Raw genomic sequence first — 24,536 nt, forward strand, 5'->3', positions numbered from 1 at the left:
ATATGCCTCAGTGATATTTCCAGATAGATTCATCAGGCTAAGACCCAGAAGTTGAATACATACATTTTTACCCCACCTCCACCAGCTTGTGGATTCAATGTACTGGAGAACTGTCCTAACATCAAGACAGTGAAAACTACTTTCTTTAATTTTTTGGGTTATCACAAAAGGAGGGAATTATTATATAATGAAATCTATGAAAAAATAATATTAACTTGAGCAAGAATGAGAAGTCTAATTTGAATATAAGTTTATTCTCAATGACCCTAAAAGAAGGTTCATGAATTCATAAGGCTTGATGCTCGCTCATTCTTCATACTGTGGTTAAGGCAACTAGAAAAAATGTTTTTAGTATCAAGAATCTAATTGGTATAGATTCTAAGGCTACAAATGGAGGCAAGGTTTAGGCTTTAAAGACCCATTTTATATTCCATGAGGGGAACAGATTCTCAATTCTAGTGTCAGGGATCTAGGGTCCGGGTATGGGATTCTCTGAAAACAACCCACTACCCCTGTCCCTACCTACTTGCCCCCTTGGGCTAAGCCCCAGGGCGACAACTGGGCGACGGTCCCTACACTCACTAGGGAAGCGAGGCACCGGGACCGATACAGACAAACACTGGAAACAAATGAACACAGAGGAGAGTCAGACAGTCCGAGTCGGCAACTGGAGGGTACAAGGTACAAAGGGGTCAGGCAAAGCAAAGTCGGGTCCGAAGTCCGAGGGTCAAAAGCCGGGAGCACAATCCAAATATGCGGGTGTAGCCTAGAGACAAACATACACTGGCAATGCTGGGAGGAAACAGGCATGTTTAAATGCTGTCAGAACTCCCGCCCCAGCATCTAATTAGGGCGGGGCCCTGCCAGCAACCAGACCCAGACATAAGACAACGAGTGCAGAGATCCAGACATCCAGCAGCAAGAGCAGATCATGCTAGTCAGGATGTCATGGCAACGGGGACGGCATCCCCAGCAACTCGATTACCCAGGCACCGCCCCCTGAGCACAGGAGCATGCGCCCGGAGCCAGTGTCCGGGACCCCGATGGCCAGGGGAGGTCACCAAGACAGGAGCTCCCCTGCGCCGCACCTGATCAGCTCAGGTGATGGGACCGGTGGTGCGGACACGGAGACCCCGAGAGCCGCCGGTCCTAACATCTAGGTTTTAATCTATCTGCTGTTTTCAGAAACCGAACTCATCTCTAAGAGTAGAAAACACTAAGTGCTGCTATCTGTACCCTTACCGTACAAGGGAAAATGCCCATGTCTAAACTATCCTGTAGAAAGTAAAGGATTAACAGTATATTTGGAGATGAAAACGGAAATCTTTCTTCCCCAGACCATGATGCAATTTTTTTCTATAATTTACGATAAATCTTGTTGGTAGTATCTTTCCTACTAGATAGTAATATTTGGATCACCTTTCCTGGGAAGGGACAGGATTCTGGGTTTCTACCAGGGGCAGCCACATTTTAGTACTGAGGTCACCAGTACTGCAAAGTACTGGTGTGTGCGCTGTGTGGGGAAGAGATAATCCAGCCTCGTCCTGTGGAAACATTTGGTGTAACTTGGATGGTGCTTTAGGGCACTCATTCAGTCACTGTCCCTTCTCTTTTGTCAACACCAGCCAAACTAAGTTGGAAGGTCAGCAGGCGCATTAGTCTGCGGGCGAGGCTGGTGGGGACGGGGAAGAGAAAGAGCTACAGGGCCTCGGCAGAGTGCCTTGCCAGCCTGTGCAGGAGAGGCATCAAACTGCTTGGGGAAGGAATAAGCTCCAGAAATCCCAGATTACCCCGGCAAGGAGGTGCACCCCACTGCTGAGAACACAAGGGCTAGTCATGTGGATAAGGGAGCCAGAAAGAGAGAGAAGGTAGCTGCTGTTTCTTCTGCATCCTCTGGAGAAATGGCAAAAACAGAAGAAAATAGTAAGGGAAGAACAAGAATTAAAAATAGGGGATACCCTTCTCTAGAGTGGGATCAGTTGTTCACACTCACTCTGGTACACATACCAAATAAAGGCCGAAGTGATTCACATCTGGTCAGTCTCTCTAACAGGTTCCAAGCCCACAATAACACCTCCCCTTCCTTGCCAGGGGTGAGGTGCCACAGGTGGTGGCAGAGATCTTTGTGTAAGGAACCCCAGAGGATGCTGGATCTCTTTCTAAGCCTGATCTGGTTTTCTCCAGGAAGGGGGCAACCCTGAAGCTGGAAGGTGGAGGTAATGTTGTGAGTGTTAGTATAGATATCTCCATTTCGCTCAAAAATAAATAAAGGGGAGACCTTTGTTTCTGATAGGTAGGAGGGGAGAGAAGGGAAAAGCCATCAAGCTCAATCACCAATGATGGCAGCACTGACCCCATTGATGCTGGCATCCACTAATATTGCCAGTATTAAGTCCAATGCAGCTAGGTTTGCGCCTTTGATTTTTGTAGCAAAGTTGAAGCTGACCTTTTTTTTTTGCAAGAGACCAGGCTAATGGATTTGTAAGCCATATAAATAGCTAAGCGTGAGTGTAAGTATGGAGCCTTCTATTGGTCTCTTGCGGCCAAGCTGTATAGCGGGGTGGCAGCCCTTTTTAAGACGACACAGGTAGAATGCAGAAAGGTTATCGAACTGGAAATCGGGAGATACCAGATCTTGTATATTCTCATGAGAAGACAAGAGTAGTGTCTTATCAATATCCATGGACTCCAGTCAAGGTGGGACGCAAAGACCTATTCATGGGAATTAAGCCTAACCTTTTTACAAGCCAACAAGTGGTCTTTGGAGGAGACTTTAATAATGTCACAGGGCTCTGTGATAGAGGAGGTTCCAATGACTGTCTGGGTTTTGATAATGTTTCATAAAATAGCATAGTGAGGCACACCTTGTTGATGTCCACGTTTGGCCCACCTCAGGGCACACAGGGTTTACATATTTTAAAAGTAGTAATTGCAGGTCTAGGATAGAGAAGTTTTTTTTAAAGGAGGTAACTGTCTTCTATCCATTACCTGTGGTGGAGGTGAAGTTCTCTGATTCCTCTTTGATTGTTTTTTCTCTGACTGTTAAAAGAAACCCCTCAGATGGGCAAAGATTTATTGAAGTTGATTTTTTTTTTACTCCTGGAAGAAGCAAAAATGAAGACGGTCCTTTGAAGATTTTCTTCAGACCCAGCAACTATTACTGGGCTTATACAGCAATAAGTGAGAGTGGTGGGAGATGTTCACACATTGAAGGAGAAGGTTCATCTGACAGTTCTCCAACCTCAGAAGCCTTGACAGAAAGCATAGGTATCAGAGCTTGAGGAAGAATATAGAGCATTTGGTTTTGACTGGGTTTAGCCGGGAGGAGGTCTCCAGTGAGAAATCTTTGCTCAAGAAATGTCAGTATGATAGACACGCATTATTGGTTTTTCAGAGGGATTTTGAGAAGTACTGCTCATGTGACCTCTATGAGAACTGTTATATGTTAATGAATTGTAAATTGGTTATGGGTCTGTTAGTACAGGTGTCAGGGTAATTCCAAGTACAGCACCAATCAGGCCCACCCCACTTGCCCCGCTGCCGGCAGTAAAGAAGAAAACACCACACACGGAAGTCTGGTATAGCTCCTCACACGGGGACATGACTGCGCACTTTATTACAGATTACATGGGATCTTATACCCTTTGGTCTCATCACTAGGAGTGGGTGATGGGCTCATTGGCTCAAATTCACAGCATAACCATATATGGGAAGTCCGGATTTCCGGCCTGAGACAGTGAAAGTTCAGATGCATAGTTGAACGGTCTTCATCTAGATATGGCGCTTCTGGGAAAACGGCCAAGTACACGACCTTGTGTCTGGTTCTTTTTTGCTGGGTTTGATACATTTTGTCTTCGCCTTGCAAGGCCTTTGGAATATCTGATGTAAGGCGACATATAAGTTTTTCTCATTTTAGCTTTGAATAGAACTTGCATACAGGTATAAAAGCATAAAGAACATATGGCAATATATACATATACCCTCACAAACCCCACTAAAAACTTATATGGAGATCAAGCATCAGACCTTGCACTCTTCCTCGGTCGTCTCTCCCTTGCGTCAGGGTTTCTCCACTGCCCGTAAGTCCCTACTCCTAGGAGGGGGGGATCCCTACCTCACCTCAGAAGGAGGCCATGGATTCCCTGGGCTTATTTCCGGGCATCCATACCCTCTATCTGTACAAGTTAACACCCCGCAGGGTGCGCCCTCGCTCGAACCTAAGGTCTTCTGCACTATCCCTAGGCAAATGGGAATTCCACTGACAGTCCATCTTATGAGACCGGGGCAGGCGCAGTACTAGTACATTTCTCCATTTTTCTGGTAACGTACGTGGTTGGCATTATCGGAACTGGCTCTTCATCTTTTTCAAACAAGGGAAACGTTGGTGTCACATTATCCAGTCCCTTACTCATACTCTTTTTGATCAAAGGGATAATACACATACAGGAAGTTACATACCCCACCTCTTTCTCCTAAAATCATATCCAGGGCCACTCTAGGGCCATGGAACGCCATGGATGCAGTGGGCCCTAACTGGTCAGCTAACCCTTGCAAAGCATCCCTGGTGTAGTTTACAAACCTCTGCTGATTGTAATAGATATAATTCATCCAATCTACATTATTATTAACAGTGACAATAGCAAATAAGGACTCAAAACCTGCTTTAACCTGATCTCTAGAATTAAATTCATCTGGCACCCCCCTTGGCACTCCTATTACATCTATGTATACATGTGGATCAAAGTTACCACCTGGAGCATCAACTTCTCTCTTAGCACGATGCAGTGTTGGATTCTCACCCTCAGTATAGTCTTCATATTGCACATTTGATTGTATTACTTTGTTCTGAAACAGGGGGCTAGTGTACAGTAGTCAAAGGTGTGTGTTAGAGGAATTGTACCACATTATAGCATGTAAAGGATATGCAGGATCATTAGTTCTTTCAGTGCGAAATGTGGATCCAAGTGGGCTTTCCTTTGAGCTTGACTGCAGTTGGGGTGGTGAGCAACATCTGGTAGGGACATTCAAACCGGGTTTCTCGCTCAAACTTTTTCACATAGACCCTGTCACCTGGTTTCAGATTGTGACACTCATCTGTAGGACCTGGGAGAAAAGCAGAGACTACAGAATGCATTATTGACAATTCCTTGGAGAGACCTATGACAAAATTAACAAGAAAATCATTCCCCAAAATCAGCTACTGTGGCATGTACCCACCTGGGAAAAAGAAAAACTAATAGAAGACACTCAATTCAAAATTTGCCTATTTCCTCCATTGGCTTTTGTATCTACTTTCCCACTACTCCGCGGACGGTAGGGTGTGTGAAAAGCCTGGAATATACCCAAAGCAGACATGATGTGTTGCATATTTCACCTGTGAAGTGTGTACCTTTGTTTGACTCAATCACTTCCGGTACCCCATATCTGCGGATTACCTCGTTCATGAGCTTCTGTGCGGTTACCTGCTTATTTACTTTGGTAACAGGGTAGGTCTCTCCAACCTGAAAAGAAATCAACAACAAGCACATATTCATACTTCCCAACAAGTGGGAGCTGAGTGTAGCCAATTTGCAATCGCTGAAATGGGTAGAGTGGTCTAGGCAAGTGTGATGTGGCAAATTTACTTCTGCCCTGTTGCTTACGGCAAAGATCATGCAAAACTGGACAAATGATGCAGCAGCTACAGAAAACCCAGGAGCCACCCGTCCTTGTTCAAGCGCCGATATCATTGCTGCTTTGAGAGGTGCGTCTTTCCGTGCGTCAGCTGGGCCATCATGGGGCACAGGGACTGTGGTAGGCAAGTGCTGTTGACTGTTCGCCATACGCTGTCCCTTTTTAGTCCATTTTTCCTTTTCTTCCTTGCTGGCTTGTAACTGTAAAGTCTTTAGCATATCAAAGTCCAAGTTTTTATCAAAGTCCAAAGTTTTTATCAAAGTCCAAATTTTTATCAAAGTCCAAAGTTATTGTCAAATTCTTCTTTTCTTCTGTTCTTCCACGGCTTGAGGGCCGCTGCCTTTGCTGTGTGGTCTGTGATGGCGTTGCCTCTCATTTCTCCGGTGTAGGAATTGGTGTGAGCTTTCCACCTTGTCAGGTAGAAGTAGGGCCCCCATGAGAATCTGCACCGTTGCATCATTCTTAATTGGCTGTCCTGCTGAGGTAAAAAACTGTCTGGCCTTCCATGTTGGGCCGTAATCATGAGCTATGCCAAATGCATACCGGGAGTCAGTGTAAAGGTTTGCCGTCTTACCTTTTGCCACTCTACACGCCTCAGTGAGGGCCTTTTTAGTTCCGCTTCTTGTCCTGAAACATGCGGAGGCATTCTGCTTTTAGGACATCTTGTTGTGTGACCACTGCATATCCAGTGTGGAGTCGTCAATCACCTCTAGTACCATCTATAAAAAACAACTCAAAATATGCATTGTTAACAAGGGCTTTCAGTAACTTTTTTAAAACTTACATTTTCTTGTTGCATCAATGCTAGACAATTATGCTGATATTCTATTTCAAAAAGATCAGAATCTTGTTGCAAAAAATTTAAAAATGGCTTGCAAAAAATTTAAAAATGGCTGATTTGCAATACCTAGATCACCTATGCCTTCTCCTCCCCCCCTTTGAACCAGGGTACTCAATTGGAAGAAGAGTACCCGGTTTCAAGGTAGTATCACATTGTAAAAAGATTTGATGGATGCAGATAAGGCCTGTAAAATGTTAGCACCAATAACAGAGACATGAGTTACATCAGGGCAGAATAATCTACAAACACCTATTAATATTGGAAATGTGATATGCTTTGAGCAAATTCATTATTAATCTGATCCTGCCTGCAATGTCTTATCAAATTTGAGAGAGAAAAAAAAACAAAAAAAACTTTTACTAGCTGCTCAAGATCCTCACCCCCTCCCTTGTAGACAAGAGGGATGAAACACATTACGTACTTTTACATCATCTAGCTCCACCCCCTCGATACTGGTCGCTTGCGTCTTTTTTCACAGCTTCATTTAAGCTCTACAGTCTAAGCATCCACATCTTAACCAAGTAAAGTCTTATGCATTGGGGGGGACTTTTATCCCCAGTCAATTCCTGCATCACACATCCCACATTCATCACAGCCTGAGCACTGGGCATTAACTCTCATCCATCCATGCGCTCAAGTCTGCCCCGTCACCCCCCATTGAAGGTGTCCCAGTACATACAGATACACAGAAAAAAAAATTTTGACAAACAAACATACATCAGTTGAAAAACATTGAGGTGAGTGCTATAATGTTATAAAGTACATGATTCTATTGAGATGAGATTGTGAATGAGCGCTATCTTTGACAAATTATGTGAAAAAGTTTGCTGAGTGACTGAGACATTCTCTTTCTTATTTACTGAAACTATTATATGCTATATTAAACGCTGAAGTATTTTAGTTTCTGTGACCCTGAGTTTGAGTCAAGTCTGAAAGCCCCCACCTTTGTAAAATATCTGTTATCTCTCTACGAATATGAAACACAGACTGAATAAGTTGTTTTAGTTTAACTATTCCCTGCATTTGAACTCATAATTAACACATATCCTGGGACCTTCTGACAAATTTAACATGTTTTGCATTTTCAACCCCTGTATTCTTAAAAGCCCCCACAGGATGTGAGTGGGATATAACTTTCTTACACCTGTTTGAAAAAGAGACCAAGACATGTCCATTTGTGATCAGAACCCAGTAAGAATATACCTTAGAAATTGCTATATTTCCTGCCTTGTAAGACAGTATAATTAATTAAATTCATTTCAAGCCTCCATTCCATTTAAGCAAGCAAAGATATTTTCTAGGGTCATTTTTTCATTCTCTCTGCTTTGTTATCGCTTGACCTTGAAAACTAAACACAAGTTGCAGCTTCACATAAACAAGCCTGCTCCTCTAAAAGCAAGCTCAGTTAACCATTTGCACACATATATATACATATATACACATATATACATCTATATCTACCTAGTATTATACACCTTTAAACAAATAATGTGTACATACTTAACTTTCTCTGACTGTCTCTCTCTCCTCCTCACTCCAGCACTTTCTAGAAAACCTTGGTCTTTCAAGGCATGCTTCTTGGTCCTAAAGACCTCCTAGTCACCATACTGTAATCTACCGTGCGGGTCCTTGTTACACATTTTCATAAGTTTTCTTTACATTTTACACATTGGAACTCCTGTCTCTCCTCCACCAATTGATCCGCACGGCGGCGGCCCATAAAGGGCTCCGTCTTCTTTAATAAGGTCTTACGCATATTAGAACAACAACAATAATAATAACACGCTCCATAGAGTGCATCCCTCTTAATTCCAAATTGTCAGCCCCTTATATACCGGCAAAACAACCGAAGGCATCTCCTTCCATGGAACCAGTCCCATAGAGTGCATCCCTCTCCCCAGCTAAACCATCAACAACTAAACTAAACTAAAACGGAGGGTTCCTTCGTCTATGGGACCTATCTCACAGAGTGCATCCCTCTCAGCTAAACCATTAACAACTAAATAAACTCAAACGGAGGGTTCCTTCGTCTGTGAGAACTATCTCACAGAGTGCATCCCTCTCAGCTAAACCGTCAACAACTAAATAAACCAGAACGGAGGATTCCTTCTTCTGTGAGACCAAATGAAAAGAAAGAGGAAAAAAATTCTGCAGATACAACAAACAACCTTCACTATTGCTAAAACACTGCGGACTTCAAAGTACAAATAGACTAATGACTAGTTCCTGGGTGAGCGATTGGTGCGCACATCACGGTCAGTGGTCCATGACGGCAAACCCGAAGCCCACACGAGTTACCGTGTAGAACTCTTAACCCAACCCGTCCGGTCACAAAACACAGATAGTCCCTCCTGCTGCAAGACTCGCAGTGTAAAACACAACATAAATATATGCTGGTCTTACCTGGAGTTCTGTGAGTTGATCAGGCTCGGTTTGCAGCAGGACGGCTTCTCCGTGGCGTGGATCCGGGTGGACAGGGCTGCACGGCTCCGGTTTTGTCGTCCCGGGTTTCGGCACCAATTGTCAGGGTAATTCCAAGTACAGCACCAATCAGGCCCACCCCACTTGCCCCGCTGCCGGCGGTAAAGAAGAAAACACCACACACGGAAGTCTGGTATAGCTCCTCACACGGGGACATGACTGTGCACTTTATTACAGATTACATGGGATCTTATACCCTTTGGTCTCATCACTAGGAATGGGTGATGGGCTCATTGGCTCAAATTCACAGCATAACCATATATGGGAAGTCCGGATTTCCGGCCTGAGACAGTGAAAGTTCAGATGCATAGTTGAACGGTCTTCATCTAGATATGGCGCTTCTGGGAAAACGGCCAAGTACACGGCCTTGTGTCTGGTTCTTTTTTGCTGGGTTTGATACATTTTGTTTTCGCCTTGCAAGGCCTTTGGAATATCTGATGGTAAGGCGACATATAAGTTTTTCTCATTTTAGCTTTGAATAGAACTTGCATACAGGTATAAAAGCATAAAGAACATATGGCAATATATACATATACCCTCACACAGGCTCCCTGAAAAGGTCTAGATCAGTAAATCTGGAGGTCGCCAGATCCTTCTACTCGCATCTTGAGTAGGAGGGAACAGTTCCTGAACTAGGAGTAGACCCCTCTCTTGACGTTTTGACAGAAGCAATTATGATAAAGGAAGTTGGACTGGCGATTGATGGGCTTCAGTCCAAAAAGTTGCCAGGTCCAGATGGCTTAATATCTTAGTTTTATAAAGCCTTTAGGGAAGTTTTGGTTCCCCTCTTGATCAAGGCTTTTAATGAATGTGTATTGTTGGGCAGTCTGCCCAGTTAGATGGTGAGCGAGGAGGTCAGCCCTGCTTATTCTGACAAAGGGTTAAGATCCGTTTCATATTGAGAATTAGTGTCCCATAGCATTCCTCATACAGACAGAACAATTAAGGCAAAAGTGCTTTTCAGTAGGTTTCTGGGGCTCAGCACTGCTCTCTTCCCGGTCAAAGCATGTTTAATGTCATGCTGAATGTCTGGGGGACTGTGGAGCAGTGAAGGGCAAGTCTCTGGAAGGTTTTTTTTTTTTTTACTTTCCCCAGATCAGGCTAAAGCTTTTGATCGAGTAAACCACAAGTATGTTTGGTCTGTCCTTTTGAGATACGGCCTGTCAGTGGGGTTTGTAAATAGTTAAAAACATTGTATTCAGGGGCTAAGAGTTTCATGCTTGTGAATAGTTGGTTTGGTTTGGTCGTCCTTTTGTAGTCGGGTCTGGTGTCCACCAGGGATACCATCTGAGCCCCTTGCTTTACATGTTCGCTGTTGATCCCTTCCTCACAAGGTTAGATGGGAAACCATGGTCGGGGGTGAGGATGGACCTGGGGGTGCCATGTTCTGTCTTGAGACCAGTGATGTATACTGACACTGTTACTATTTTTGCCTCCACTGGAGGTGAGGCAAGGTGGGTGACGTCGAACGTGGACTGCTACTCAGAGGTCTCTGGGTTGGAGATCAATCGCGAAAAGTGTGAAAGTCTATGGCTGGGAGGGGGAGATCCTGCTTTTGATCTCCCGGACACTCACCCAGAACCCCAAGATTCCACTAAGATTTTAGGCATTGAATTTGACCAAGGGAATTATCTCGAGAAAACTGAGAAGGCAGATTGAACAGACTAGGTGGGTTGGGTATGGTCAACCCAGTGGTATTCCTTCTGATTACCTTTTTGAAAGTTAATATTAAAAAACAAAAAGAGAGGGCTCTGCCGTGGGTATTTTCCTGTAAGGAATGGTTTTAGCCTTTCTTCCAGGAATGGAAAACAAGAGGGTGTTGTACATGGCACGAATATATTCCAGCTGACATTGAACAGTTTCTGAAGTTTGTACGCCAATGGGGGGCTGACCGGGCAGGAAGTCAGGACGCTGGCTAGGCGTGTGCTTGACCAGAAGATTTTGGCAACTTGCTTTCAGAGTACATTGAACCGCAGAGACTGCCCAGAGTGGGATTTGATGGTGGGTTTGATGGCAAGTTGGAACATTCTTGGTGACCTGGTGAAGGTACATTCTCTGGAGATTAAAAAGTTGGGTAAGCCTCGAGCGGCCAATCTTTGGAGGGGTTTTTGCTTTGGGGTTCCCTAGTCAGGACATCTCTTTCCTGGTTTGTGTGTGGATAAGGAGGGGGGGTGAAGGGGGTGCTGCTGGGTTGTTTCACAAGAGATTTTAGTTTTTTAGTTAATAGTAGAATAAAAGGCTTACGGGACCAAGACCAGGGGTTGAGGGCAGCAGGTATTGGACATGTGTTTGTAATGTGTTTTATGTATTTAGGCTGTTTGTTATAATGCATTGTGTTCTTTTTGTGAGTGGTTAGTAGTATAATGTAATGTGGGTGGTTTTGAGCATTATGTATTATGGGTGGTAAGTAATATTATGTAATGTGGGTGGTTAGTAGTGTTATGTAATATGGGTGATTAGGAGTATTTTTTTTAATTTAAATTCTTCATTTATAGTTTAAATTTGGGTACAGAAAGAAGGAGGGAGAGGGGGGTGTACAAAATTAAAACACACTGAGATTTGTCCTCGTATACAATTGGTGCTGCCGCATGTACTGCAAACAGTAAGAAAAATTAAACAGTAGGAGAAAAAAGGAAAGGGAAAGAGGGAATATACTGGGCAAAAAAGGGAGTGTGGAGGGGTAACAGGGTCAATTTTCCAGTTGCTTTATGGTCCAAGGTAAGGGTCATGAGGCGAGTTGGTTGGCTAACGTATTTCTAAATGGAGGGTTGTTTGTTCCCATAAGAGATCCACTTGTTCCAGGTTTTGAAACATTTTCCTGGCTCTCCCTCTTGCAGGCGTCTAGTCTTTTCAAAGCTATTTATTAAGCTAGCCTCATTAAACCATTTGTGAATGTTAGGAGGGTCTACATCTTTCCAATGCCTTGGAATTAGTATTTTTGATGCATCTAGAAGAAGTGGGAGTAGTGGGTCTCTTTTTTCGGACGCCCTCCGGGGGATTATGTTTATCAGAAGCATCTTGGGTGTGAGTTTAACTTCAGAACCCAGAATTGATTTTAGCGTCTTTTGTATTTCCTGCCAAGGGGGGGCAGAGATGGACATGAAAACAGAACGTGTGAGAGAGAGCCCACTGCTTTAGAGCATCTCCAGCAGATCGAGGGGTATTTTGGATCTATTCTGTGGAGAAGTTCTGGGGTTTTGTACCACCTGGAAATTATTTTGCAGTTCAATTCTTGGTATTTTATTGAAACGGAGCTTGAGTGCGAGTTACTTAAAATGTTCTAGATTTCCTCTTGAGAGAATCGAATACCAAGATCTTTCTCCCAACTTAAGATATAGGAGGGGTTTTCCTTATTATGGATAAGAGTGTTGTATATTTTAGAGGTGATCCCCTTAAAGGGGCAATATGTTCTAAGGAGTTTATGGGAGAGTAAGTTATGGTTAGTACTGAGTATTTCTGATTGAAAAAGGGATAGTGCGTCCCCGATTGCCTTGTAATCCTTAAGATGAAGTTGCGGCAGACAGAGCGAGACTTGAAGAACTTGATGCGTGATAAACGAATCATTATGAAATTATTTCAGGGCAGGCACATTATGGAGATTTGGGTGTTGCGAGAGATAATTTTTAAGATGCTTCAGCTTGTTTGGCAATAGGTTTAGGAAGGGCGTGTATCCGCTAATATGAGGTAAAAAGCACAGTTTCTTATTAACTTTATGCCAGATATGCCATCGCAACCCCCCCACACCGCACACACGGCTCTACTCCATCCATCCTGACCCCCACACATCACACACACAGCTCTACTCCATCCATCCTGACCCCCACACATCACACACACAGCTCTACTCCATCCATCCTGACCCCCACACATCACACACACAGCTCTACTCCATCCATCCTGACCCCCACACATCACACACACAGCTCTACTCCATCCATCCTGACCCCCACACATCACACACACAGCTCTACTCCATCCATCCTGACCCCCACACATCACACACACAGCTCCACTCCATCCATCCTGACCCCCACACATCACACACACAGCTCTACTCCATCCATCCTGACCCCCACACATCACACACAGCTCTACTCCATCCATCCTGACCCCCACACATCACACACAGCTCTACTTCATCCATCCTGACCCCCACACATCACACACACAGCTCTACTCCATCCATCCTGACCCCCACACATCACACACACAGCTCTACTCCATCTATCCTGACCCCCACACATCACACACACAGCTCTACTCCATCCATCCTGACCCCCACACATCACACACACCGCTCTACTCTATCCATCCTGACCCCCCACACATCACACACAGCTCTACTTCATCCATTGCGACCCCCACACATTGCACACACAGCTCTACTCCATCCATCCTGACCCCACACAGCTCTACTCCATCCATCCTGACCCCACACAGCTCTACTCCATCCATCCTGACCCCCACACATCCCACACACAGCTCTACTCCATCCATCCTGACCCCCACACATCACACACACAGCTCTACTCCATCCATCCTGACTCCCCACACATCACACACAGCTCTACTTCATCCATTGCGACCCCCACACATTGCACACACAGCTCTACTCCATCCATCCTGATCCCCACACATCACACACACAGCTCTACTCCATCCATCCTGACCCCCACACATCACCCACACAGCTCTACTCCATCTATCCTGACCCCCACACATCACACACAGCTCTACTCCATCCATCCTGACCCCCACACATCACACACACAGCTCTACTCCATCCATCCTGACCGCCACACATCACACACACAGCTCTACTCCATCCATCCTGACCACCACACATCACACACAGCTCTACTCCATCCATCCTGACCCCCACACATCACACACAGCTCTACTCCATCCATCCTGACCCCCACACATCACACACACAGCTCTACTCCATCCATCCTGACCCCCACACATCACACACACAGCTCTACTCCATCCATCCTGACCCCCACACATCACATACAGCTCTCCTCTATCCATCCTGACCCCCACACATCACACACACAGCTCTACTCCATCCATCCTGACCTCACACATCACACACAGCTCTACTCCATCCATCCTGACCCCCACACATCACACACAGCTCTACTCCATCCATCCTGACCCCCACACATCACACACAGCTCTACTCCATCCATCCGGACCCCCGCACATCACACACACAGCTCTACTCCATCCATCCTGACCCCCACACATCACACACACAGCTCTACTCCATCCATCCTGACCCCCACACATCACACACACAGCTCTACTCCATCCATCCTGACCCCCACACATCACACACACAGCTCTACTCCATCCATCCTGACCCCCACACATCACACACACAGCAGAGTTCTGCCTCCACTGATCCCCTGGTCATGTGATCCCTGACTTCCTGCACACAGGTGATCACATGACAGTGACATCATCACAGGTCCTGGAAGCTCACTGCTGCTGTCCGCTTTGCAGGTCTGTGTGTCCTCTCATGTCAGGACCTCCAGGTGATTAAGGCGGTTCACCATGAAGTTGATTACCGGCAATGCTGACGGTCCCTATTACTACTGGGGCTACTGTGGGGGCCACTATTACTATCAGGGCCACTATGACTACTGTGGCCACTTTTACTACCGAGGGTGCTGGATTTAACCACCAGAACTGCCAAGGGGAGGATTAACCCCAATACTATATTGGGGGAGTTCAGACATTTGGGGGTATCGGCCCGCAGTGCCGCTTCTGGACAGCCGAGATGTGGTGAATTATTCGCTGATCGGCGTGTTGCGCAGTTTGTATATTGATTCCTTTTGGCCGAGCGGTTCTGTATATAAAGCCGCTGTTTACCTGAAGAAAAACCCATTAATGTGAGACCGCGCCAAACAGCATCTCCGCACGGTTCTCATCTGTGGCCCCAGGGGTGGAGCTAAAGGCTGTGGCCCCTGATGCAAACAGTTTGGGGCCCCTCTGCACACCTTGTTTCCACGGCTGCCAGTGGTAACTCACTGCAGCATCGCTGCGTCTCTCCGGACGCTCACAGGGGAACATTTACATGAAATCTCCCCATCCGAGATCCACGCTATCATCGCAGATCTCTGACATGAATTTTCCTTTCTTGGATCTGCGTGTAGATTTATCGCAGTCAGTGGGGAAGTCCGTGTGCGACCTTCTAATGCCGAATCCTCCTTAAGAAGCGGCGGGTCACAGCTCCTCCACAGCTGCATGGAGCACTACAAGTACCATGTGGCCTGAACATGCAGGACTGGGCAGCCGCCCCCAATATAAGGAGGTGTGTGAGCAGCAGGAAAAGCGTCGTCCTGTGTCCCCCCTGCCGTAGGGAAAGCGTCGTCCTGTGTCCCCCCTGCCGTAGGGAAAGCGTCGTCCTGTGTCCCCCCCCCCCCCCGCCGTAGGGATAGCGTCGTCCTGTGTCCCCCCGTCGCAGGGAAAGCGTCGTCTTGGTTACCCCCGCCGTAGGGATGGCATCATCTTGGTTCCCCTCGCCGTAGGGATGGCGTCGTCCTGGTTCCCCCCGCCGTAGGGATGTCGTCGTCCTGGTTCCCCCCGCCGTAGGGATGTCGTCGTCCTGGTTCCCCCCGCCGTAGGGATGCCGTCGTCCTGGTTCCCCCCGCCGTAGGGATGGCGTCGTCCTGGTTCCCCCCGCCGTAGGGATGGCGTCGTCCTGGTTCCCCCCGCCGTAGGGATGGCGTCGTCCTGGTTCCCCCCGCCGTAGGGATGGCGTCGTCCTGGTTCCCCCCGCCGTAGGGATGGCGTCGTCCTGGTTCCCCCCGCCGTAGGGATGGCGTCGTCCTGGTTCCCCCCGCCGTAGGGATGGCGTCGTCCTGGTTCCCCCCCGCCGCAGGGATAGCGTCGTCCCGTGTCCCCCCGCCGTAGGGAAAGCGTCGTCTTGGTTACCCTCGCCGTAGGGATGGCGTCGTCTTGGTTCCCCTCGCCGTAGGGATGGCGTCGTCTTGGTTCCCCTCGCCGTAGGGATGGCGTCGTCCTGGTTCCCCCCGCCGTAGGAATGGCGTCGTCCTGGTTCCCCCCGCCGTAGGGATAGCGTCGTCCTGTGTTCCCCTACCGCCGTAGGGATAGCGTCGTCCTGTGTTCCCCTACCGCCGTAGGGATAGCGTCGTCCTGTGTTCCACTACCGCCGTAGGGATAGCGTCGTCCTGTGTTCCCCTACCGCCGTAGGGATAGCGTCGTCCTGTGTTCCCCCCCCCCCCCCGCCGTAGGGATAGCGTCGCCCTGTGTTCCCCCCCCCCCGCCGTAGGGATAGCGTCGTCCTGTGTCCCCCCCCCCCCCCCGCCGTAGGGATAGCGTCGTCCTGTGCCCCCCCGCCGTAGGCATAGCGTTGTCCTGTGTCCCCCCCCCCCCCGCCGTAGGCATAGCGTTGTCCTGTGTCCCCCCCGCCGTAGGCATAGCGTCGTCCTGTGTCCCCCCCCCGCCGTAGGCATAGCGTCCTGTGTCCCCCCCGCCGTAGGCATAGCGTCGTCCTGTGTCCCCCCCCCCGCCGTAGGCATAGCGTCCTGTGTCCCCCCCGCCGTAGGCATAGCGTCGTCCTGTGTCCCCCCACCGCAGGGATAGCGTTGGCCTGTATACCCCCTGCAACAGATATGGCATAGTCCTGTGCACCCCCTGCAACATGTATGGTGTCATCCTGTGTTCCTACCGCTACAGGGATAACATTGTCCTGTATCCCCCCTGCTGCAGGGATAGCATCGTCCTGTGTCCCCCCTGCTGCAGGGATAACATCGTCCTGTGTCCCCTCTGCTACAGCGATAACATCGTCCTGTGTCCCCCCTGCTGCAGGGATAACATCGTCCTGTGTCCCCCCTGCTGCAGGGATAACATCGTCCTGTGTCCCCCCTGCCGCAGGGACAGCGTCGTTCTGTGTTGTCATGAAAATCTTCATTTTCTGCACTATAGAAAAAACTGCAAGAAGCTCCCCCGCTAGCACAGCCCTGAGTCTGACTCCTCCCACACTTGACTGATCACATGCTCATGATATCATGAAATATCCTTCATCTTCTCCAGCAGCTCTCCTATACATGTGGCCGGTCACCTGATCATCACATCTAAGGTACTTTAGTCCTGAAAGTATCTCTTCCTCAGCTTCCTTGTAGTAATTATCTGGTTGCCTCATTTGGCTACAGGGTAGTCTGGCACCCTCCTCCATCTCCATGCATCCGGGTCACATGCCCCTCCTGCCCCCGTAGCTACGCTACACAAATTTCACACTTTTATGACATGTACAAATAATACCTACATTACCCCCCAAACCGCCATATATTTTCTGAGACTAGGCAGCCAGCACATTGTCCCTACTCCTAGGAGGGGGGATCCCTACCTCACCTCAGAAGGAGGCCATGGATTCCCTGGGCTTATTTCCGGGCATCCATACCCTCTATCTGTACAAGTTAACACCCCACAGGGTGTGCCCTCGCCAGAACCTAAGGTCTTCTGCACTAACCCTAGGCAAATGGGAATTCCACTGATAGTCCATCTTATGAGACTGAGGCAGGCGCAGTACTGGTACATTTCTCCATTCTTCTGGTAACGTACGTGGTTGGCACTATCAGAACTGGCTCTTCATCTTTTTCAAACAAGGGAAACGTTGGTGTCACATTATCCAGTCCCTTACTCATACTCTTTTTGATCAAAAGGGATAATACACATACAGGAAGTTACATACCCCACGTCTTTCTGCTAAAATCATATCCAGGGCCACTCTATTTTGGAACACCATGGATGCAGTGGGCCCTAACTGGTCGGCTAACCCCTGTAAAGCATCTCTGGTGTAGTTTACAAACCTCTGCTGATTGTAATAGATATAATTCATCCAATCTACATTATTATTAACAGTGATAATAGCAAATAAGGACTCAAAACCTGCTTTAAACTGATCTCTAGAATTAAATTAATCTCGCACCCCCCTTGGCACTCCTATTGTATCTATGTATACATGTGGATCAAAGCCACCACTTGGAGCGTCAACTTCCCTCTTAGCACGATGCGGTGTTGGATTCTCACCCTCAGTGTAGTCTTATTGATTGTATTAATTTGTTCTGAAACAGGGGGCTAGTGTACAGTAGTCAAAGGTGTGTGTTAGAGGAATTGTACCACATTATAGCATGTAAAGGATATGCAGGATCATGAGTTCTTTCAGTGCGAAGTGTGGATCCAAGTGGGCTTTCCTTTGAGCTTGACTGCAGTTGGGGTGGTGAGCAACATTTGGTAGGGACATTCAAACAGGGTTTCTCTCTCAAACTTCTTTACATAGACCCTGTCACCTGGTTTCAGATTGTGACACTCATCTGTAGGACCTGGGAGAAAAGCAGAGACTACAGAATGCATTATTGACAATTCCTTGGAGAGGCCTATGACAAAATTAACAAGAAAATCTTCCCCAAACTCGGATACTGTGGCATGTACCCTTCGGAGAAAAAGAAAAACTAATGAAAGACACTCAATTCAAGATTTGCTCATTTCCTCCATTGTCTTTTGGATCTACTTTCCCACTACTCCGTGGATGGTAGAGTGTGTGAAAAGCCTGGAATATACCCAAAGCAGACATGATGTGTTGCATTATTTCACCTGTGAAGTGTGTACCTTTGTTTGACTCAATCACTTCCAGTACCCCGTATCTGCGGATTACCTCATTCATGAGCTTCTATGCGGTTACCTGCTTATTTACTTTGGTAACAGGGTAGGTCTCCAACCTGAAAGGACATCAACAACAACAAGCACATATTCATACTTCCCAACAAGTGGGAGCTGAGTGTAGCCAATTTGCAATCCCTGAAATGGGTAGAGTAGTCTAGACAAGTGTTATGTGGCAAATTTTACTTCTGCCCTGTTGCTTACGGCAAAAATCATGCAAAATTGGACAAATGATGCAGCAGCTACAGAAAACCCAGGAGCCACCCGTCCTCGTTCAAGCATCGACATCATTGCTGCTTTGAGAGGTGCGTCTTTCTGTGCGTCAGCTAGGCCATCATGGGGCCCAGGGACCGTGGTAGGCAAGTGCTGTTGACTGTTCGCCATACGCCGTCCCGTTTCTGCTGCTCCCATATTTAGTCCATTTGTCTTTTTCTTCCTTGCTGGCTTGTAACTGTAAAGTCTTTAGCATATCAAAGTCCAAAGTTTTTGTTAAATTCTTCTTTTCTTCTTTTCTTCCACGGCTTGAGGGCCACTGCCTTTGCTGTGTGGTCTGTGATGGCGTTGCCTCTTGCTTGTCCGGTGTAGGAATTGGTGTGAGCTCTCTACTTTGTCAGGTAGAATTAGGGCCTCCATGAGACTCTGCACCGCTGCATCATTCTTAATTGGCTGTCCTGCTGAGGTAAAAAAACTGTCTGGCCTTCCATGTTGGCCGTAATCATGACCTATGCCAAATGCATACCGGGAGTCAGTGTAAATGTTTGCCGTCTTACCTTCTGCCACTCTACTCGCCTCAGTGAGGGCCTTTAGTTCCGCTTCTTGTACTGAAACATGCGGAGGCATTCTGCTTAAGGACATCTTGTTGTGTGACCACTGCATATCCAGTCTGGAGTCGTCAATCACCCTGGTACCATCTATAAAAAACAACTCAAAATATGCATTGTTAACAAGGGCTTTCAGTAACTTTTTAAAACTTAAATTTTCTTGTTGCATCACTGCTGGACAATCAGGCTGATATTCTATTTCAAAAAGATCAGAATCTTGTTGCAAAAAATTTAAAAATGGCTGATTTGCAATACCTAGATCACCTATGCCTTCTCCTCCCCCCCTTTGAACGAGGGTACTCAATTGTAAGAAGAGTAGCCGGGTTTAAGTAGTACAACATTATAAAAAGATTTGATGGATGCAGATAACGCCTGTAAGATGTCAGCACCAATAACAGAGACTTGAGTTACATCGGGGCAGAATAATCTACAAACACCTATTAATATTGGAAATGTGATATCCTTTAAGCAAATTCATTATTAATCTGATCCTGCCTGCAATGTCTTATCAAATTTGAGAGAGAAAAAAAAAAACAAAAAAAAACTTTTACTAGCTGCTCAAGATCCTCACCCCCTCCCTTGTGGACAAGAGGGATGAAACATTACATCCTTTACATCATCTAGCTCCACCCCCTCAATACTGGCTGCTTGTTTCTTTTTTCACAACTTCATTTCAGCTTTACAGTCTAAGCATCCACATCACAACCAAGTAACGTCTTATGCATGGGGGGGGGGGAGGGGGGGGCTGTTATCCCAAGTCAATATCTGCATCACACATTTTACATTCATCACAGCCTGAACACTGGTCATTAACTCTCATCGATCCATGCGCTCAAGTTTGCCCCGTCACCCCCCATTGAAGGTGTACCAGTACATACAGATGCACAGACAAAAAAAAAAAAAAAAGGTTTGACAAACAAACATACATCAGTTGAAAAACATTGAGGTGAGTGCTATAATGTTATAAAGTACATGATTCTATTGAGATGAGATTGTGAATGAGCGCTATTTTTGACAAATTATGTGAAAAAAGTTTGCTGAGTGACTGAGACATTCTATCTTTCTTATTTACTGAAGCTATTATATGCTGTATTAAACGCTAAAGTATTTTAGTTTCTGTGACCCTGAGTTTGAGTCAAGTCTGAAAGCCCCCACCTTTGCAAAATAACTTCTTGGCCTTGGAAAGCTAGACACAGGCTGCAGCTTCAAGTAAACAATCCTTCTCCTCTAAAAGCAAGCTCAGGTAACTATTTGCACACATATATATATACATATATACACACATATATATCCACCTAGTATGGATTATACATATTATACACCTTTTCCTCTCTCTTTGCCAACAAATCACATGCATTGTAACCTTCTTCTCGACTTTGCTTGTTCCCCATATTTCTCTCCCTACCTAACTGCCAAGGTAACCTTCAATAGACACTCTCCCGACACCCTCCTGATCACTTACTGTACTTTCCAACATTTCACTTACGGATACTTTCTTAATACGTGTACATACTTAACTTTCTCTGACTGTCTCTCTGCTTCTCACTTCAGCACTTTCTAGCAACCCTTGGTCTTTCAAGGCGCCCTTCTTGGTCCTAAAGACCTCCTCCCAGTCACCATGCTGTAATCTACCGTGCGGGTCGATGTCACACATTTTCATATGAGTTTTCTTACAGTTTACAAATTGGGACCCTTGTCTCTCCGCCATCAATTGATCCGCACGGCGGCTGCCCTTGAGGGGCTCTATCTTCTTTAATAAGGTCTTACGCATATTACAACAACAACAACAATAATAATAATAACACGCTCCATAGAGTGCATCCTTCTGACCCGAATTGTCAGCCCCTTATATATGGCAAAACAACCGAAGGCATCTCCTTCTATGGAACCAGTCCCATAGAGTGCATCCCTCTCAGCTAAACCATCAACAACTAACTAAACTAAAACCGAGGGTCTCTTCTTCTGTGGGACCTATCTCACAGAGTGTATCCCTCTCTGCTAAACCATCAACAACTAACTAAACTAAAACGGAGGGTTCCTTCGTCTATGGGACCTATCTCACAGAGTGCATCCCTCTCAGCTAAACCATCAACAACTAAAACAACCGAGGGTTCCTTCGTCTGTGAGACAAAATGAAAAGAAAAAAGAGAAAAAAAAATTCTGCAGATACAACAAACAACCTTCACTATTGTTAAAACGCTACGGACTTCAGAGTACAAATAGACTACAGACTAGTTCCTGGGTGAGCGATTGGTGCGCATATCACGGTCAGTGGTCCGTGACGGCAAACCCGAAGCCCACGAGTTACCGTGTAGAACTCTTAACCCAACCCGTCCGGTCACAAAACACAGATAGTCCCTCCCGCTGCAAGACTCTCAGCGTAAAACACAACATAAATATATGCTGGTCTTACCTGGAGTTCTGTGAGTTGATCAGGCTCGGTTTGCAGCAGGACGGCTTCCCCGTGGCGTGGATCCGGGTGGACTGCGCTGCAGGCTCTGGTTTTGTCGCCCCAGTTGGTTGCGCCAATTGTCAGGGTAATTTCTGCATACAGCACCAATCAGGCCCACCCCAATGCCCCGCTGCCGGCGGTAAAGAAGAGACACCACACACGGAGGTCTGGTATAGTTCCTCACACGGGGACATGACTGCGCACTTTATTACAGATTACATGGGATCTTATACCCTTTGGTCTCATAACTAGGAATGGGTGATGGGCTCATTGGCTCAAATTCACCGCATAACCATATATGGGAAGTCCGGATTTCCGGCCTGAGACAGTAAAAGTTATATACGTAGTTGAACAGTCGTTATCTAGATATGGCGCTTCTGGGAAAACAGCCAAGCACGCGGCCTTCGTGTTCGGTTCTGTATCATCTCTGAATTTCTGGACACATCTCTCTCAGCCTTGCAAAGCCTTGGAATAACTGATGTAAGGCGACAGATTAAGTTTTTCTCATTTTAGAATTTAATAGAACTTGCATATAGGTATAAAAGCATAAAAAACATATGGCAATATATACATATACCCTCACATTTGTGGAGTGGAATTATTTTGTTTTTTTAAATTTCAAGTAAATATTTTCTTTAAAAAGTTTCTAATAAAATCCTCCATTTCTCTGTTCTATAAATGGTTCCATGTAAAAAGTACAACTCATCCTGCAAAACACAAACTGTCATAAAATTATGTTAGTAATAAAAAGTTATTGTTCTTGGAATTTGGGCATGAAAACATTCAAATGAACAATGGCTGCAGGAAGGGGTTGAAGTGAAGCTGCCAGGAGTTGCACGCTGCCCGATGGCTTAATACATCCCAATAGGCAGATACATTGCAGACATCTATATTGTATTCTAGAACGGTGCAGCGTTATACAGGAAACATACTTTAATAAGCAGAAGCGTGGAGAAGAGTCATTGGGGCGGATCCCCGCCTGGATCAGCTGTCAGTCCAACCAATCCAGGTGAAGAGAAGCCTATCTAGATGTTATGCTGCTTGTAGTCGTGGCATCACAAATCTCTAACAGGTTCCTGTAATATCTCCTTAAATGTTCCCCCTTATTCTCTCCAGTAATTGTGTTGTTTTCTGTAGGATTTTATGTGTTTTTTATATTATTTCATCTTCTTCCCATTCAGCTCCTACAATACCGGATCCGCTGATATCTTCTAGACAAGAGAATTTTCCTCATTGAACCGTGAAGGATGGAGAAGGACAGAAACAAGATGGCGGAGAGCATATTAAATCTCACCCTAGAGATACTCTTCCAGCTTACTGGAGAGGTGAGAGATTCTGATGATGTCACATTACATCATTCCTAACTATGATAATGACAGATGATGTCACTGGAGAGGGGAGAGATTCTGATGATGTCACATTGCATCATTCTTATCTATGATAATACCAGATGATGTCACTGGAGAGGTGAGAGATTCTGATGATGTCACATTACATCATTGTTATCTATGGTAATAACAGATGATGTCACTGAGGAGGGGAGAGATTCTAATGATGTCACATTACATCATTCTTATCTATGGTAATACCAGATGATGTCACTGAAGAGGGGAGAGATTCTGATGATGTCATATAACATTGTTCTTGTCTATGGTAATAACTAGAGATGAAAGAGCATGCTTGGTTAAGGAAATTGCTCGAGTGAGCATCGGTCTTTTCGAGTAACTGCTTACTCGTCCGAAAAGATTCGGGGGGAGGGGGGGGAGAGATCTTCCCCTCCGCTGCCCCCTGAATCTTTTCGGAGGAGTAGGCAGTTACTCAAAAAGACCGATGCTCGCTCGAGTAATTTCCTTAACCGAGCATGTTCGTTCATCTCTAGTAATAACAGACGATGGCACCGGAGAGGAGAGAGATTCTAATGATGTCACATTGCATCATTCTTATTTATGGTAATAACAGATGATGTCACTGGAGAGGGGAGAGATTCTAATGTCACATTACATCATTCTTATCTATGGTAATAACAGATGATGTCACTGGGGACAGGGGCGTAACTAAAGGCTCAGGGGCCCTGATGCAAAACGTGAACTGGGGCCCCTCCTCTATCTGTATCTGTACCCGTACCCATACCTAAACCATGCTGCACAGAGACATAACTTGGAGCTTCTGGGCCCCAATGCAAAACCTGTAACAGTGCCCCCAACTATAATGCTTTATTCATAGAACTGGGCTCCCTATATGGAGAAGAGAGGCCTTATGGGCCCCCTAAGGCTCCTGGGCCCGGGTGCAACCACATCCCCTGCACCCTCTATAGTTACGCCCCTGACTGGGGAGGTGATGGACTCTGGAAATGTCTGTAGTGATATTTATTGTCTCCCCATATATAGGATTACACAGTAGTGAAGAAGACCTCTAGTGATGGCTGTCGGGCCCCTGTGTGCGATAGATGGGGAAGACCCCATAGCCCAATCCCGGGGCCCCCACCTCACCCCCTGATACATGAGGGCATCAATGTACAGAAGATTCTAGAACTCACCAACAAGATGATTGAGCTGCTGACTGGAGAGGTGACACT

At 46.2% G+C, this 24,536-nt stretch overlaps 1 protein-coding gene across 1 annotated transcript in view; it reads left to right on the top strand.

The window, feature by feature from the left end:
* The first annotated feature begins 23,168 nt into the window (after window positions 1–23,168).
* LOC136628999 (zinc finger protein 678-like) overlaps window positions 23,169–24,536 on the top strand; it is a 284,392-nt gene continuing 283,024 nt past the window's right edge. Inside the window, exons 1-2 of the mRNA XM_066605098.1 lie at window positions 23,169–23,286; window positions 24,349–24,528. Of these exons, the coding sequence (XP_066461195.1) occupies window positions 23,209–23,286; window positions 24,349–24,528 (258 nt within the window). The 5' untranslated portion in view covers window positions 23,169–23,208. The remainder of the gene's footprint in view (window positions 23,287–24,348; window positions 24,529–24,536) is intronic.

The sequence above is a fragment of the Eleutherodactylus coqui genome, chromosome 5 (genome assembly GCF_035609145.1).
Source record: "Eleutherodactylus coqui strain aEleCoq1 chromosome 5, aEleCoq1.hap1, whole genome shotgun sequence".
Lineage (NCBI taxonomy): Eukaryota > Metazoa > Chordata > Amphibia > Anura > Eleutherodactylidae > Eleutherodactylus > Eleutherodactylus coqui.